Source organism: Paramisgurnus dabryanus, chromosome 1, assembly GCF_030506205.2.
Source record: "Paramisgurnus dabryanus chromosome 1, PD_genome_1.1, whole genome shotgun sequence".
Lineage (NCBI taxonomy): Eukaryota > Metazoa > Chordata > Actinopteri > Cypriniformes > Cobitidae > Paramisgurnus > Paramisgurnus dabryanus.
The window spans coordinates 26238111-26255183 of record NC_133337.1 but is presented as its reverse complement, the minus strand read 5'-3'; the positions used below and the strand labels follow the sequence as shown (position 1 = coordinate 26255183).

General features: G+C 44.0%; 1 protein-coding gene and 1 long non-coding RNA gene across 2 annotated transcripts; one reads left to right on the top strand and one right to left on the bottom strand.

Annotated features, from left to right (window-relative positions):
- Positions 1 to 1591: 1591 nt before the first annotated feature.
- On the bottom strand, positions 1592 to 2585 carry LOC135779233 (uncharacterized). Its single transcript, XR_010544731.2, has 2 exons — positions 2149 to 2585; positions 1592 to 1838 (listed from the first exon to the last, which is right to left on the bottom strand). It is a non-coding gene; the product is annotated as an uncharacterized lncRNA (long non-coding RNA).
- A 5408-nt stretch (positions 2586 to 7993) lies between these two features.
- LOC135779232 (guanylate-binding protein 1-like) lies at positions 7994 to 16820 on the top strand. The gene is made up of 5 exons (XM_065289965.2): positions 7994 to 8796; positions 8907 to 9187; positions 9315 to 9527; positions 9626 to 9728; positions 16025 to 16820. The coding sequence occupies exons 1-5, from the start codon at positions 8520 to 8522 to the stop codon at positions 16594 to 16596; spliced, it is 1446 nt and encodes a 481-aa protein (XP_065146037.1). The 5' UTR covers positions 7994 to 8519; the 3' UTR covers positions 16597 to 16820.
- Positions 16821 to 17073: the final 253 nt, after the last annotated feature.

Below are 17073 nucleotides of genomic sequence, written 5' to 3'. Positions count from 1 at the left end.
TCTAGATACCTCAAGTTATTTAAAAGTGTTTTACAAATGTATTATATACAACAAAGAAAGGACAGCAGAAACACTACATCTACGGTCGGAATTTGCTTAAAACTTCATGAATGAAACATCTGTTTTCTTAGACTTTGCATCACAAGTTGTTGTTTAACCCTTGTGTGGTGTTCGTATTTTTGTTACTTAGACGATGTTTGTGGGTCTGGTGGACCCAGAGCATTATTAGTATCTTAAACCAATGCATTCATACAAATTTATGTAATATTGTTTACAGATGTTAACTTTAGCCTTATTGCAAGTAATATAGACATAATTTATGGTTAATATTGGTCATTTACCACTGGTAGAGGACTATTTATAAACTAAAGTGCCATTCGTTTTTGTGGTAATATGAAATAAAAGAAGAAAATTCTATTCTGATCCAGATATTGGGGGGGAAATCATATTTATCTTAAATAAGTATAAATGAAACAAAGTTTTTCATCACTGTTGATGTTTAATTATTTGAACTTTTTGAAATTGTACACATTTGTGTCAGTCTACACAGCACAGGCCCCAAACTGAACAGATGCCGTATCATAAGACATCATCCACACTAAACACATAACCTGTTCATGCCAGCCAACACAACACATAAGAAGCACATTTTTAATGTGTAGCTGTGTTGTGTATGCATTTCTTGCATTTTATACACATATACTGTGTCCATCTGGTCCACACACATTGAAGTACAATGTGTTGCTATTGGCCACAACTTAGAATGATGAAAATACATGGATAATATTTAACTTTCTCTATTATTCACTCTCTCTCTCTCACACACACATCTTTATGGGACATTTGGTCCCCACAACGTGATAAATAGCAGGTACACACATCATAGGTTTTGTGGTAAACCCATGGTTTTACAAATGGTAATCAATATACCAAATAACCATGATTACTACTCTTTTACTACAATAAAACTATGGATTTTTTATAATGGTAAAATGTAGAATGGTTCCTGTTAGACAGAAGGTAAAGTGTTTGGGACAGTAGGTACAGACAAATGTTCATGCACGGCATATAACATGTTGTATCCTTGCGGCATTACAGCAAAAGCAGAAGGAGAAAACTCTGACATGCATCCATCACATATGTACAGACATGTATACAAACACACTCATGCACTCACAGTAGTCCCAGGTAGGAGAAAAACAGAGTGAAGTTACATAGCACATTCAATTTTTATACTTTTATTAACCCCGGGTCCAGTGGACCCGAACACCACATATGTAATATAAATGTGTAGGGGGGGTGTACAGTGTACAGTCATTATCAAGTTGTTTATTTTTATGTTCTTCATAGAAAATGAGCCAAGGCCAATGAATCTGAGGTTGAAACAACAATTAATTGCATAATTTTTCTTTTAGTAAACATTCAAAACGGGTCCCACAGACCCGAACACCACACAAGGGTTAATGCCTGAAGAAACTGTCAGATATGTTACTGAACTAACAGACTACATTAAAGTAAAATCATCTGATAAGGACGCTGACGATTCAAGCGAGTTTGTGCAGTTCTACCATAAAGACTCAGAAGGCAAGTGAACGTTTGAATGACATTTATTCCATGTTGAATTAAAAGACAGAAATTCAAATCAGACTCAATTAAATGGATGCTTGAGTCTCGTATAGATTATTTTGGCGTATGCCCCGCCTTTCGTCCGGGTCTAGCTGTAGTCCGGCAGATCCTGCCTGATGTTGAAGGCAGGGGCGGAGCCTACCCCCGGACAAAAGAACAGGGAACAACCTGGTGGTGGTGGGGAGGATGGAGGCGAACTTCAGCTACGACACCTACGGGCAGCAGGAGAGAGTGTTAGTTCAGCGTTTAAATAGTCGGCATTGAGCTGTGATTGGCAAGCCGATTTTATGAATGAATGACGTGGTATTAGAGTCTTCCTGGTAGAACTTACGCTGACGCTTTCATTTCTACCATAAAGACTCAGAAGGCAAGTGAACGTTTGAATGACATTTATTCCATGTTGAATTAAAAGACAGAAATTCAAATCAGACTCAATTAAATGGATGCTTGAGTCTCGTATAGATTATTTTGGCGTATGCCCCGCCTTTCGTCCGGGTCTGGCTGTAGTCCGGCAGATCCTGCCTGATGTTGAAGGCAGGGGCGGAGCCTACCCCCAAAAGTGAAATAGATCAACTGGCTTGATTGCTAGGAAATCGAAGAGATGTCAATCCTGAAACAAGAGAAAATGTTAAGAAGGAATCAGACTTCTTAAGCTATAAAAGCTATTTATTGGAACCCCCCCAAAATTAAGCCACGATAGGCATAGGCATTCACTTTAATGTCTGATTCACACAAAAGGAATAGGATAAGAATTACAAAATGCTTCGTCGTAAAGTGCCACGGTAGGCTATACGTGGATAGGTAGCCCCGATAGGCAATATATGTAACGCCACGATAGGCCACGTCAATCGATAGCCCCGATAGGCGATGTGTAAAGCCACGATAGGCCACGTCGATCGATAGCCCCGATAGGCGATGTGTAAAGCCACGATTGGCCACGTCGATCGATAGCCCCGATAGGCGATGTGTAAAGCCACGATTGGCCACGTCGATCGATAGCCCCTATAGGCGATGTGTAAAGCCACGATAGGCCACGTCGATCGATAGCCCCGATAGGCGATGTGTAAAGCCACAATTGGCCACGTCGATCGATAGCCTCGATAGGCGATGTGTAAAGCCACGATTGGCCACGTCGATCGATAGCCCCGATAGGCGATGTGTAAAGCCACGATTGGCCACGTCGATTGATAGCCCCGATAGGCGATGTGTAAAGCCACGATTGGCCACATCGATCGCTAGCCTCGATAGGCGATGTGTAAAGCCACGATTGGCCACGTCGATCGATAGCCTCGATAGGCGATGTGTAAAGCCACCATTGGCCACGTCGATCGATAGGCGATATGTAAAGCCACGTCGATCGATAGCCCCGATAGGCGATGTGTAAAGCCACGATAGGCCACGCTGATCGATAGCCCCGATAGGCGAGAAGGCCGTGGAGAACACTTACAGGGCAACGTTTTGCAATTTAGTGTGAAGACCGTGAAGGCACAGATACGGGGCAATGATATGCCAAATAGCGATAAAGGCAGCGGAGGGTAAATGCGGGGCAATGATATGCTGTATGCGACAAAGCCTGTTACAGGGCAACGACTTCCCATGTAGCGTGAAGACCGCGAAGGCAATGATGCGGGGCAACGATATGCCGACTCATTATAAAGGCTGTGGAGGATAGATGCGGGGCAACATATGCAATGTAATAAGTCGGTTGTGGTATCCATGACACAATGTAACCATATGCAAAGTAACGAGGAGGCCGTGATAGAGATAAACCATAAGTTACATGGCGAAAAACGAGCGGGAGCCCATGATAAGGCAATGATATGCTGATTAGCGAGAAGGCCATGATACAAGTCAACAGTTTGCAGTATAGCAGACGACTGTGAATGCTGGATATAGGGCAATGATAGGCCACGCAGCAAGGAGGTCACGAGAGCCATGCAATGGGGCAACAATATACCCTATAGTGAGAAAGGCTGCGAATGCCATGTCGGAGGCTGTGAATGCCATGTCGGAGGCTGTGATGAAAAGCAACAATATTCCGATAAAGCACGCTATGCCACAGATTAATTTAGCGAGAAATGAGACATGGTTGAGTAACCTACACCACCACCAGTATATGCTTGATCATACCGTGATCATTATGCAGCTTAAAACTATAGAAAACTGATGAAACTTTGCATTTCAAGTGTATTAACTTTTCGAAGTATTTATGTAGTAAAAGATGGGATTTTGGCTATGGCTTTGAATTGCAAGCATAATAATGGCAGAAAAATTACCTAGGAAAACAGAATCATAACAATTAACATGAAACTGATTGAGAAAGAATTTATGGTTTTTGAATTTTAAGATTAATAATTATAGAGTAGAAAGGTTAGTAAAATGGAAGTAAATTAATCTAAGCTGTATAAACTAAATCTGAACGGACAATACGCAATTGAATGCTTAGTGTCTTGACTGAAGTGTTATTAACATCTTGAAACTAGAAGGTGCGGGATCAGGTTATGTCAATAGACCATATTATCAATGATAGCCGACGCCATCAATTGCCCTTCTTACAGAGAGATTATGATACTACACAGAAAAAACTTCCAGGATTTGTCTGGAATCATTAAATTTTGGGCCATTTATTCTGCCAATGATTTTTCGGACTCATGCTTACTGTGAAAAGCCGTAAAGACGTGTGATGCATGTAAAGTCCTGCACGTGCTTGTCTTTTCGACGCTTCTGAAGTTTGGCAGTTATTCGGAACTCGTAGTTTTTGGGAGATCATGAGGAGCGCGTGATGCGCTGCTCTGTCATGCATGTGAATGATCTCAGCTTTAGCAGCACGTATAGCGAGGAGCTCCCTGGTCTCTGCTTTAGTCCAGATTGCAGACATCTCATTGTGAATGTTGAGCTGCGTTTAAATTCCAGCGTCGAAGAGCTAAACCATAACTTGTTGTGGTGACGCTTGCGCATCGTTTTGCCCTTGTTCACTCTGAATACTTTACGTGTATCTTACGGCAATTTTACTAGGTTTTCTCCATGTAAGCGTTCCCAGATCACTTCCGGGGCATGATTCTGTTGACACGGGACCTTCGAACATTTAAGAGAACATATTTTAGACGATGCTGTGAGTCAGACTTCACCAAAAGTCTTTGACAACATGCAATTGACTTGTTTATCCATTAAAGTTTAACTTAATTATGCTGAACACTTTCACATACCATCCTTACATAACCTGCAGTTGCAACACCAATGTGCATAGCATGATTTGCCTTATGAGAAACTACCTTTTCAATACACGAGTAATGCTTTGACTTCGCTGCACCTGAACTTGTAATGCATGTAGCGTGGACTTCTCGCACTAGGGTGGTTAAAATGCACACTGGGTTTAAAATCAATGAGAGCGAGTTCCATTCCCTGTTACAAGGTAATTTTCAAACCGCTAAGGCATCAGTGATGTGCAACAAAGTTTAAGAGGTTTGCAAACGAAGGTGTTGCCAGCTGCTTAAGCTGGTCGGTCTGGTGACTTGTATTTAAATATATTAAATAGATATGATGAAAATTTTCAAAAAACCCCAAAGCTCAAAATCTATCACATGACTAGACAGAGCAGACATTCCAATTTACAAAGATACCAGGATTGTAAAAGTCCGTTGAAGATTGAGAAAGTTATGGTATTTTTAATATTAGAAATCAGAGGAAAGTTATATGATATGTGACCAAAATGCTGCTTATTCACATGTTTTTGCTTATAACTTTCTCATTTTATCAGACATTTTCATGAAATTTTAACAGAAGGTAGAACTTTGTTAGTACTTTCAAATTAAATTATAAACATTTACTGTTTTAGTCAGAATGAGCATCAGACTTCGGGGGCATCGGACCCGTGGTAACCATTATTTTTAGAACGATGCCTGCAGTGGACATTCTGACGTTCACTGTAGTCTATTACAAGAAACGTAATATGCAAATTTTCGCGATTTATTTAAATACAATCTCCTCCATATTACCATGTTTCAGCACCAAGATAAAAGATATATTGTGGTCCATCAACGTTTCATTAGTGTCCAGAGTTTAGTGGAAGCATACCGACCGGTTGAAAGTGACACTCATTTATAAACCATTGCTGTGAACTAAAAACACCTCCGAGTTGAAAACTAAACATATCAAACGCTTCCGGTGGTCGGACTTGACGTATTTATTGTCGTATTTAGTGAAAACATACAACCTTGCGACGAGGACTGGATATTGCATGAGATGCATTGTAAAAGTGAGACGCATTCTGCCGCGCGGGCAGAAGCAGATTTTACGCGCGTGCCCGCGATGTCAGCATTGCTATATTAAATAAGAGGAAATAAATTGTCACATTCCCAGTACTATCGTGTCGGCAATCTCACGGGCTGCGTTATGATGAGATCTCTGGATAATATCGCCCAACACTAGATCAGAAAAATAATTTTAATGATGTAACTTACCTCACACCAAATTAAAATGACAGTGCATTTAATGCCACAATTCTTATGAAATGCAATAAATTGATTTCAACTGTATAAGTGACAACGGCGTTTCGAACGGCCGTCGGATGAAACAGTGATAATTGTACATTTGACCAACATAACCAGACAAACACTCGCGATTTGCGCAAGAAATGCAAGTTGAGCGTTACGACTGCGTGCTTATTCCTCTGTTAGTATGCCAATGTGGCCTATCGTCAGTGTTGAGCAGCCTGCATAGAGATGTTAACAGTGACATTAACATTCACAACTAAAATAAGACATCTCGTATATTTGGTCAAAGACTGCAATAACTGACAAATACAATAGGTAACATTTAAGTCCCTTAAATTGGTCGGAACAGCTAGGCAATCGGGAAGGTTGTATAAATTAGACATATTCAGGAAAATTATGTAAAGCAGTGACCTTACCTTGGTTTTTAGGCAGACACATGAAAAATTTACACCATTTTGTCGTTTACGCATTTTACACAATTTGTTTACAACAAACACATAATTCACTTAGACCGTTGCGTTCGGGTCTTTGACGTTAACTTACTCACGCGTTAATGCCGTGCTGTTAAAACGCGATCGCCTTTCAGGATGAATAATGCCATAAAAAAAAATAATATATATATACACATGTTTGCTTTACGGAGCCTTCGCGTGGTGAGTCTCGTTTAGTTGAGAAGACAGAGATATTTTAGTTAGGAAGACATCACCCTTCGGTGTTTACCATGAACCGTAACTCCTCAGGCATTCAATATGATCAGTGACACCTGTTGCGGCCGAAGCTCAGGCAATCATCAGTGACACCTGTGCAAGCGTCCAGTGAGTTGCTTTGGTCGATTACAGTTTACGTTAAAAAGGACTGCATTGTATTAATCTGTTCATTGAAATGAAACGGCCTCATTCATTGCGTTTTTGTGCCAAATTTGCGAGCTTCCCTAAATAAGGGACTTTGGCAAAGATGAGTTGCGTTCGAAGGGGCTGGTCAAACAACGCCTACCGTAACCTTGTGTTGCAGTCTGTGAGAACGAGTGGCAGATGAAACCGAGTAGCATTTCGTGAATGAAAGATCCTGGGAAAAGGTTAAATTGGCACGAAAACATTGCGGGCCGAGTAAACATACCGAATTCACAAATAAGCAGAGGAAGGGCGAGCGGTTTGACATCCGATTCTGCGTGGTACGTACGAGTAACAATCGCTTCGAAAACGTTTGGTTTGCACTAAGCATCGAGCAATCGAACTTCAGCTACGACACCTACGGGCAGCAGGAGAGAGTGTTAGTTCAGCGTTTAAATAGTCGGCATTGAGCTGTGATTGCCAAGCCGATTTTATGAATGAATGACGTGGTATTAGAGTCTTCCTGGTAGAACTTACGCTGACGCTTTCATTTCTTCCCTAATTTCATCTGGGCTGTGAGAGACTTCACCCTTGAGCTAAAGATTGATGGCAAAGATGTAACAGAGAATGAATACCTAGATTTTGCTCACAAGCTGAAACATGGTATTTTAATATTATTTTGTATTTGTCCTCAAATTAATTATCACAACAGAACTTTTCTTCACTAAATAACTCAAACATATTATTTATTGATGTGATAATTCTGATGCTGCATTTACACCGACCGCGGTAAGGGCGTGAAGCGCGAGTGATTTCAATGTTAAGTCAATGTGAAGACGCGTTGACGCGCGTCAGGAGGTCCCACGGCGCGGAAGAGGCGTTCGGCACGGCGCGGAAGACGCGTTTCCGCCTCTTTCGCGCGTGAAGCTCGGGCGAAAGGCGCGAATTGAGCTTTGTGCGCGGTACGCACGGTAAGCGCAAATTGTGCTTTTTGTGCATCTTGCGGTTCACGCGAATTTGCGGCTGACGCCCGAGTTGAAAAATTTGAACTTTGGCGGAATTTCGCGCCGCGTTAACCAATCAGGAGCCTGCTTGCTGCTATGGTGGCAGCCCCGCCCGGAGTCACTCACTCAAGCAGTCACTCGAAGCTATATGACACAAGTTGTTATTTCTATAGTGGAGACAGGAATAAAAAGGACCTCGCTTGGAAGAGTGTCAGTAAGGACTTTGGGCAACTTGGTAAGTTGTAATACACGCTTCACTTTTGAGTCACGTGACGTTTATCTACCCGCGCCGTTTATTTTTCCCCATAGTAAGGTTACCCAATACAAAACTGGTAACTCTCTTGATAAATGCACAAGTAACATCAGTCATCTTGCAAACAGACACTCACACAGCAGTTGCCCCTCCCACAAGAAGCGGATTTTGCTTCGGACGCGCGTCAAATGCTTGCTTTTTCCGCGCGTCTACTCCGCTCTACACGCGCGAATGCATCCAAATTGTTCAAGCGGCAAACCACGCGCGGTAGACGCGATTTTGACGCCCAAACCGCGTTTGGTGTAAACTCAGCATGACAAGGTGGATTATGTGTTTATCTGTTTTAGGCACTTCAAAAAAAGTGATTAAGGACAACCTGCCAAGGGAGTGCATCAGAAAATTCTTCCCTTCAAGGACATGCTTCACTTTCCTGTTTCCAACTGCTCCAGAGAATGTATCTCGCCTGGAGAGCTTAAATCCTGCTGACCTTTCACCTGACTTCCTGAAGGTCACAGATCGTTTCTGCCAGTTTGTCTTTCAGGAGAGCCAGGTGAAGAAGCTGAAAGAAGGATACACAGTCACTGGCAGGGGTGAATAATGAGAAAATATCTACTACTGGTTATCTGTTGATTAATTTATGATTTCGTTCTATTCTTTAATATCTTTGTGTTTCTGGGCATCTTTTTTTCGTTTTTTGCAGTTTTGGGTAATCTTGCAAAAACATACGTGGACACCATCTCTAGTGGGGCTGTGCCATGTCTGGAGAATGCTGTGATCACTATGGCAACGATTGAGAATGAGGCTGCAGTGAAAGAAGGGCTTGAGGTCTACAAGAGTGGAATAAAGAAGCTGAGGAACTCTTTCCCTCTGGAACTGAAAGATGTGTCCTCAGAACACCAACGCCTCAGTAAACTGGCAACACAAACCTTCATGAAGCGTTCATTCAGGGACACTGATGGGACTTACCTAAAATCTCTTGAGGTAGGCCAGATCTCTCCATAATGCATAAGGAGATATCATAGATGTGATGTTATATGTGATCTGTACTATAATCTATAGATTATAATACTGAGAACTGCTACTAACACTCATAATGTTATGTTTACAGGAAAACATTAATAATTTCTTTGAGAGATACCTAAGCCTAAATGAGCAAGCTTCAAAGAGTAAATGTGAGGATCTTCTGTCATCCCTGACTGTAGAAATGACGGAAAACCTTAAGCAAGGGCTCTATGCCAAACCTGGTGGCTATAATCTCTACTGCAAGGATCTGGAGGACATTGTGCAAAAATATAACATCCAGGCCGCAAAAGAAGTCAAGGTTTGGCTCATATTACACTTGTTGCACGTTAATACTCTTAATATACATCACTTCTATCATTGTTGTCTTAATTATTCATTGTTTCTGTTTGTTAATAGGCTGAAGAGGTCCTAGAGGAGTTTCTGAAGCAGAAGTCTGTGGAATCTAAAGCTATTTTGCAGGCTGACAAAAACCTAACTGAGGAAAAGAAAAAGATTAAGGGTGAGAGTCTCAGTTTTCAAATAACCAGTTTGTAAATTCCTACAAGTTTCACTGTGAAACATGTTATCAAAGGTTTGGGTACTTGTGAGAGTGCTGCTGGATGATGAAAGTCAAAAAAATTTGTGCACAGCAGAGCAAAATTAAACCCAATGCTAAATGTGCAAAGTAAAGTTTCCACAATGAGTGTTTCGCACATATTTTACACTCTGAGTGTATTGTTTTACATAAATGTATACTCTTTTCCACTGCGTGATACGACTAGACTTGACTTGCTTTACTTCGGCTTGTAATGCAGAATTAGTTTTATATTATTTAATTATCTACTCAATATGTATGTTATTAAAACTCAGCTACAACAAATGTTGCATTCAGCATGTTATTGATTGCACTTAAGATGAAAATGAGTTGCAAACAGAAAGGTTCACAAAAAAGTTCACAAAAGTTTATTTCCTTAAAGGGATATGTTATGACCTAGCTTCTTTCTCTCTCTTTCTCTACATTCTTTTACACATACACACACATTCACCCACTCATTAGCCGCTCTCATTACCCACAGCCGCAGCTGTTTCCACTCTCTCCTCTCTTCACCTATGTCTCATCTCCTCTCATTAACTTTGGCTTTATCTATCGTGCTCTGCCTTTGTCTTATTGTCAGATTGTTTAATTCGGTGTGTTCTTGTTGCACAAGCTGAGCTGTTACGCCAAATATATTGTTCTCTGTCCTGTCGTGTCGTGTCGCGTCCTGTCTAAGTATCTTGTCATCAATGCTGTCTGCTATTTCATTGGAATTACCCTGCATCCTTTATCGTGTGCTATTACAGAACTCTGGCGAGTGTGGTGCTTAAGAGGTACCTGTGAGGGGTGTTCGTCTGCCTCCTGCCTCGCCTTCACCTAGACCGGCTGCCCAGTGAACCCTTGCTGCCACTTCTGTTTTTGCTCTGCCACAGAGGACTTTTAAGTAGACCCTTTGCCAGCCATCTGGATATTTTTCTGTTTTTCTGAGTTTGTGTTGATGCCGTTATTTTGCCTGTGGCCAGCTTCATTAAACTGAGAACATTTATCTGCTATTTCCTGCATTTGAGTCCTTCATTTCCACATCAGAACAATCTGACCAGATATGAACTCAGCGGGTAGCAGCCCTTTCCAAGCAGCCGGCCCCTTCCAGGCAGCCGTCGAGCAGCAGGGCGCCCTTCTTGGACGACACGAGGAGGACATCACCGCTGCCAGACATGCGGTTGAGACGCTCGCTGCCCAGATGTCTGACCTCTCGCAGCAGGTCCATCATATCCGCCAGCCGCGGGTCTCTTCACCAGACGCTCATGTTCCGCCGGAGCCGCGGATTAACAACCCTCCGGTCTATTCGGGTGAGCCCACTCAGTGCCGTGCCTTCCTGACCCAGTGTGAGGTGGTTTTCTCCCTTCAGCCGGTGACTTATGCCAGAGAACAGGCGAGGGTCGCTTATGTCATCTCTCTCCTCGCTGGCCGCGCTCGTGAATGGGGTACGGCCAACTGGCAGGCGGATTCGGATTGCGTCCTCAGCTTCGCACAGTTCAAGGAGGAGATGATCCGGGTCTTTGACCGTTCTGCTCACGGCGCCGAGGCTTCGCGTCAGCTGTCCGTCCTTCGTCAGGGCAGGAGCTCGGTTCCGGATTTCTCCATAGAGTTTCGCACTCTTTCTACTACCTGTGGCTGGAATGAGCCAGCTCTCATCGCCCGTTTCCTGGAGGGTCTTAATCCTGAGATCAGGGAGGAGATTTTCATTAGGGAGGTCCCCGCTTCGCTTGATGACCTCATTGCCCTTGCTATTCGGGTCGAGAAGCGATTTGAGTTGCGACGCAGAGCCCGTCGCATGGATACGTCTTTCCCCTCCACTTCCTCTGTCGTGGCTGTTCCCGTAACTGCTGGCGCTGAGCCCGAGCCCATGCAGTTGGGAGGTCTACGCATCTTTTCTTAGGAGCGAGAGAGAAGGATCGCAAACCGGTTGTGCATGTACTGTGCCGCTGCTAATCACTTTGTTTCTACGTGCCCAGTAAAAGCCAGCGCTCGTCGGTAGGCGGAGGGTTACTGGCGAGCGCCATCACACGGAGAACCCCTTCCAGATCTTGCACATCACTTCCAGTCATGCTACATTGGTCCGCTTCATCGGTTGCCAGTTCTGCCTTAATCGACTCTGGGGCAGAGGGAAATTTTATTGATGAGGATTGGGCTCTACAACAAGGTATTCCCCTCATGCATTTAAGTGACAGTACTCCTTTATTTGCCTTAGACGGCAGTTCCCTGCCCAAGGTTCAGAAAGAGACTGTTCCATTGACTCTCACCGTTTCTGGTAACCATAGAGAGACAATTTCTTTTTTGATTTTTCGTTCTCCTTTTACCCCCATTGTCCTGGGTCATCCTTGGCTTAAACGCCATAGTCCTCATATTGATTGGTCAAAGGGTTCAGTTGTGTCTTGGGGATTGTCTTGTCATGTTGAGTGTTTAGTATCTGCCGTTCCTCCTGTCTCTTCTGTTTCTGTGTTTCAGGAAGAGCCTGGTGATTTGTCTGGAGTCCCGGAGGAATATCACGATCTGCGGGAGGTTTTCAGTCGTTCACGGGCCACATCTCTTCCTCCTCATCGTCCATATGACTGCGCTATCGATCTCTTACCGGGGACCACGCCCCCTAGGGGTAGACTCTATTCTCTGTCGGCTCCTGAACGGGAGGCGCTAGAGAATTATCTTTCTGATTCACTTAGTGCGGGTACCATTGTTCCGTCGTCTTCTCCCGCTGGTGCGGGGTTCTTCTTCGTAAAGAAGAAGGACGGATCGCTCCGTCCCTGCATAGATTATCGAGGGCTGAATGACATCACTATTAAGAATCGCTATCCTTTGCCATTGATGTCTTCAGCCTTCGAGATCTTGCAGGGAGCTAAGATTTTTACCAAGCTCGATCTCCGCAACGCATACCATCTGGTGCGTATCAAGGATGGAGACGAGTGGAAGACCGCCTTTAACACGCCCCTCGGTCATTTTGAATATCGGGTCCTCCCTTTCGGTCTAGTCAACGCCCCCTCCGTGTTTCAGGCTCTAGTCAATGATGTTCTCCGTGACATGCTTAACATTTTTGTGTTTGTCTATATTGACGACATACTAATTTTCTCCCCGTCTCTCCAGGTTCATGTCCAGCATGTACGCCGTGTGCTTCAACGCTTACGTGAGAACCGACTATTTGTCAAAGCAGAGAAGTGTTCGTTTCACGCACCTTCGGTCACGTTTCTGGGTTCAGTAATCTCGGCAGAGGGGATTAGTATGGATCCTTCGAAGGTTCAAGCGGTGGTAGATTGGCCGGCTCCCAACTCTCGCGTCTCGTTACAACGCTTCATTGGTTTTGCAAATTTTTATCGTCGCTTTATCCGAAACTTTAGTCAGGTAGCCGCCCCTCTCACCGCTCTAACATCTGTCAAGTCACGCTTTGAATGGTCGGAATCCGCTCAAAGGGCGTTTGATCATTTAAAGTCTCTTTTCACTACCGCACCTATTCTTATTACGCCTGATGTCACTAGACAGTTCATCGCCGAGGTTGATGCGTCTGAGGTAGGGGTGGGTGCTGTTCTATCACAGCGATCGGCCGCTGATGGAAAGATCCACCCGTGCGCCTATTATTCCCATCGTCTTTCGCCTGCGGAACGTAATTACGATGTCGGCAACCGGGAGCTGCTCGCCATACGCTTAGCGCTCGGCGAGTGGCGACATTGGTTGGAGGGCTCTTCTATTCCCTTTATTGTCTGGACCGACCATCGCAATTTAGAATATATCCGCTCCGCTAAGAGATTAAATGCGCGTCAGGCTCGTTGGACATTATTTTTCACGCGCTTTGATTTTTCAATCTCTTACCGCCCCGGTTCTAAGAACGTAAAACCGGATGCATTGTCTCGGCTCTTTGATTCCACGACCCCCTCCACGTCACAGAAGGAAATTATTTCTCCAGGTCTCGTGGTGGGGGCCGCAGGGTGGGGAATCGAGGGACAGGTTAAGCGCTCATTATCTCGTGTTGCCGTGCCACGAAATTGCCCTAAAGGCTTACTCTTTGTTCCGGTGCCCACACGCTTGGCTGTCCTCCAATGGGGACACGCTTCTAAATTATCTGCTCATCCCGGTGTTCGGGGCACACTTGCGGCGATCCGCCAGCGTTTTTGGTGGTCTACCTTAGATCGCGATGCTCGCCGTTTTATTGCTTCGTGTGCCGTTTGTGCTCAGACTAAGGCTGGTAATGCTCCGCCAGCAGGTCTGCTTCGTCCGTTACCCGTACCTACTCGCCCATGGTCTCACATCGCGCTCGACTTTATCACCGGTCTTCCCCCGTCAGATGGTAACACGGTCATTTTGACGGTGGTTGATCGGTTTTCTAAGTCTGCACACTTTATACCACTCACTAAACTCCCCTCTGCCAAGGAGACCGCCCAGATTGTTGTCAATCACGTATTCAAATTACATGGTCTACCCTCTGAAGTAGTTTCTGACAGAGGACCACAATTTTCCTCTTTATTCTGGAAAGAGTTTTGTCGCCTCATTGGTGCCACTGCTAATCTCTCGTCGGGCTTTCACCCCCAAACTTGTGGCCAAGCTGAACGAGCCAACCAGATCATTGGCCGGCTCTTACGTAGTCTCGCATTCCGTAACCCATCATCTTGGTCTGAGCAGCTCCCGTGGGCAGAGTATGCCCATAACTCGCTCCCATCCTCTGCCACGGGACTGTCTCCGTTTCAGTGCTGTCTCGGGTACCAGCCTCCTTTATTCTCATCACTAGAGGTTGATTCTAGATGCCCGAGCGTTCAGACATTTATTTCTCGGTGTAAACGAACCTGGAGAAGGGTAAGATCCGCTCTTTGTCGCTCACGTAGACGCATGTGCATTACAGCCAATAAACGTCGGATTAAAAGCCCCCGCTATTTGCCGGGTCAGAGAGTGTGGTTATCCACAGCTAATTTACCTCTCCAGTTTGAATCTCGTAAATTGGCTCCTCGATTTATTGGACCTTTCCCCATCACTAAGATTATTAATCCTGTCGCTGTCAAGCTCCGTCTCCCGTCTAATCTTCGCCGGGTACATCCCGTTTTTCATGTTTCTTGCATTAAGCCTGCCACCCGCTCGTCCCCTCGCTCCGCGCTTTCCGCTATTCGTATCGAGGGGTCACCCGTTTACAGAGTCCGCAAGATTTTGGACATGCGTCGTCGGGGGCGTGGGCATCAGTACTTGGTCGATTGGGAGGGATATGGTCCTGAGGAGGAGTTGGGTTTCCCCCCGGGACGTCTTGGATCCTTCGCTCATTGATGATTTCCTCCGGTCTCGCCGGGCTTCCCCCTTGGGAGCGCCAGGGGGCGCTCCTTAGTGGGGGGGCACTGTTATGACCTAGCTTCTTTCTCTCTCTTTCTCTACATTCTTTTACACATACACACACATTCACCCACTCATTAGCCGCTTTCATTACCCACAGCCGCAGCTGTTTCCACTCTCTCCTCTCTTCACCTATGTCTCATCTCCTCTCATTAACTTTGGCTTTATCTATCGTGCTCTGCCTTTGTCTTATTGTCAGATTGTTTAATTCGGTGTGTACTTGTTGCACAAGCTGAGCTGTTACGCCAAATATATTGTTCTCTGTCCTGTCGTGTCGTGTCGCGTCCTGTCTAAGTATCTTGTCATCAGTGCTGTCTGCTATTTCATTGGAATTACCCTGCATCCTTTATCGTGTGCTATTACAGAACTCTGGCGAGTGTGGTACTTAAGAGGTACCTGTGAGGGGTGTTCGTCTGCCTCCTGCCTTGCCTTCACCTAGACCGGCTGCCCAGTGAACCCTTGCTGCCACTTCTGTTTTTGCTCTGCCACAGAGGACTTTTAAGTAGACCCTTTGCCAGCCATCTGGATATTTTTCTGTTTTTCTGAGTTTGTGTTGATGCCGTTATTTTGCCTGTGGCCTGCTTCATTAAACTGAGAACATTTATCTGCTATTTCCTGCATTTGAGTCCTTCATTTCCACAACAGGATAGTTCACTCAAAAATAAAAATAATGCAGTTTATTTACTCACCCTCAGGACATCCGATATGTTTGTGACATTTTGTCTTCAGTAGATCAAACCCCTGTACTCTGAATCATATGATGCAAGTCAACAGTTCTGCCACTTTGAGAGTTCAAAAAGCAGATATCCTATACAAAACGAATCCCAAATATATTTTTTGTCCTTTAAAAGGATAATTAATCGCATGTTTTGTTTTTCTGATTTTTTAAAGCATGTTTCCTTTTTTTGTTAATAAATGACCAGAAGAACAAGAGAAAGCAGCCCTCTTGAACCAGGAAATCAAAGCTAAAGAGGAGAAGCAACGACAACTCGAAGCGAAGATGGAAGCGGAGAGACGTAGTAATGAAGAGAGGATGATACAGATGAAGCAGAAGATGGATGAAGAGATGAAGCTTCAGAGATTGGAAGCTGAGCGTGCCATGGAAAGTAAACTGAGAGAGGCGGCTCTGCTGGAGAAGGGCTTTAAGGAGAAGGAAGATATGATGAGCCGAGAGATGGAGGAGTTCAAGAGACAGAGCGCTGAAGCTGAGAGAAATCGAGCTAGAGAGTTTGCAATGATGATGGAGAACTCCAACAGAAGACTTGAAGAGACAATAGCCATGATGATGCAGCGACACAGAGAACAAATGCAAGCCATACAACATATGAATGCACGCTATAAAGGTGAAGGGAATCAAGCTAGAGAGTTTGTAATGATGATGGAGAACTCCAACAGGAGACTTGAAGAGACAATGGCCATGATGATGCACCAACACAGAGAACAAATGAAAGCCATACAACATACACCATATAAAGGTGAATGTTGCATCTCATAAAAGGAATAAATTAAATGATTATCAGACTCAGATGCATGCAAATGCACAATGCAATACAATATATATAAAGTTATACATTTACAATTGAACATTAGTGTTGATCTCTATATCCACATTGAACTTCGATAGGAAATTTCACTGTGCATGTATTTTTTCTGTACTCCGTGTACATGACCAACCTATGATTTATCATAACTACATGCATAGACATTGATGTTTATTCATAAGCTCTGAGAAAATGTTGTAAATTATGTTTAGAGATTTCTCTGTTGTGCAATACATGAAGGCATCAAATAAAGAGATTTATGTCTGAAAAACATGAAGGATTTTGTGTTTGTGTTAGGTCTCACTCCTTATACACGAACTTGCATGCACTCTTCCCTTACAACCCTTAAACACGGTTAACTAAAGCACAAAGAATTCCCAGCATTTATACATTGTTTTTAGATTATAATCATAATCATTTGTGTCATCGTG

What these genes read in the sequence shown, in the direction of transcription:
- LOC135779232 (XM_065289965.2), top strand. Translation starts at nt 8,520, where the DNA reads ATGACAAGGTGGATTATGTGTTTATCTGTTTTAGGCACTTCAAAAAAA. An exon ending in ATACACAGTCACTGGCAGGG is followed by an intron (nt 8,797 to 8,906) that starts GTGAATAATGAG and finishes CGTTTTTTGCAG; the next exon opens with TTTTGGGTAATCTTGCAAAA. An exon ending in AGGCCGCAAAAGAAGTCAAG is followed by an intron (nt 9,528 to 9,625) that starts GTTTGGCTCATA and finishes GTTTGTTAATAG; the next exon opens with GCTGAAGAGGTCCTAGAGGA.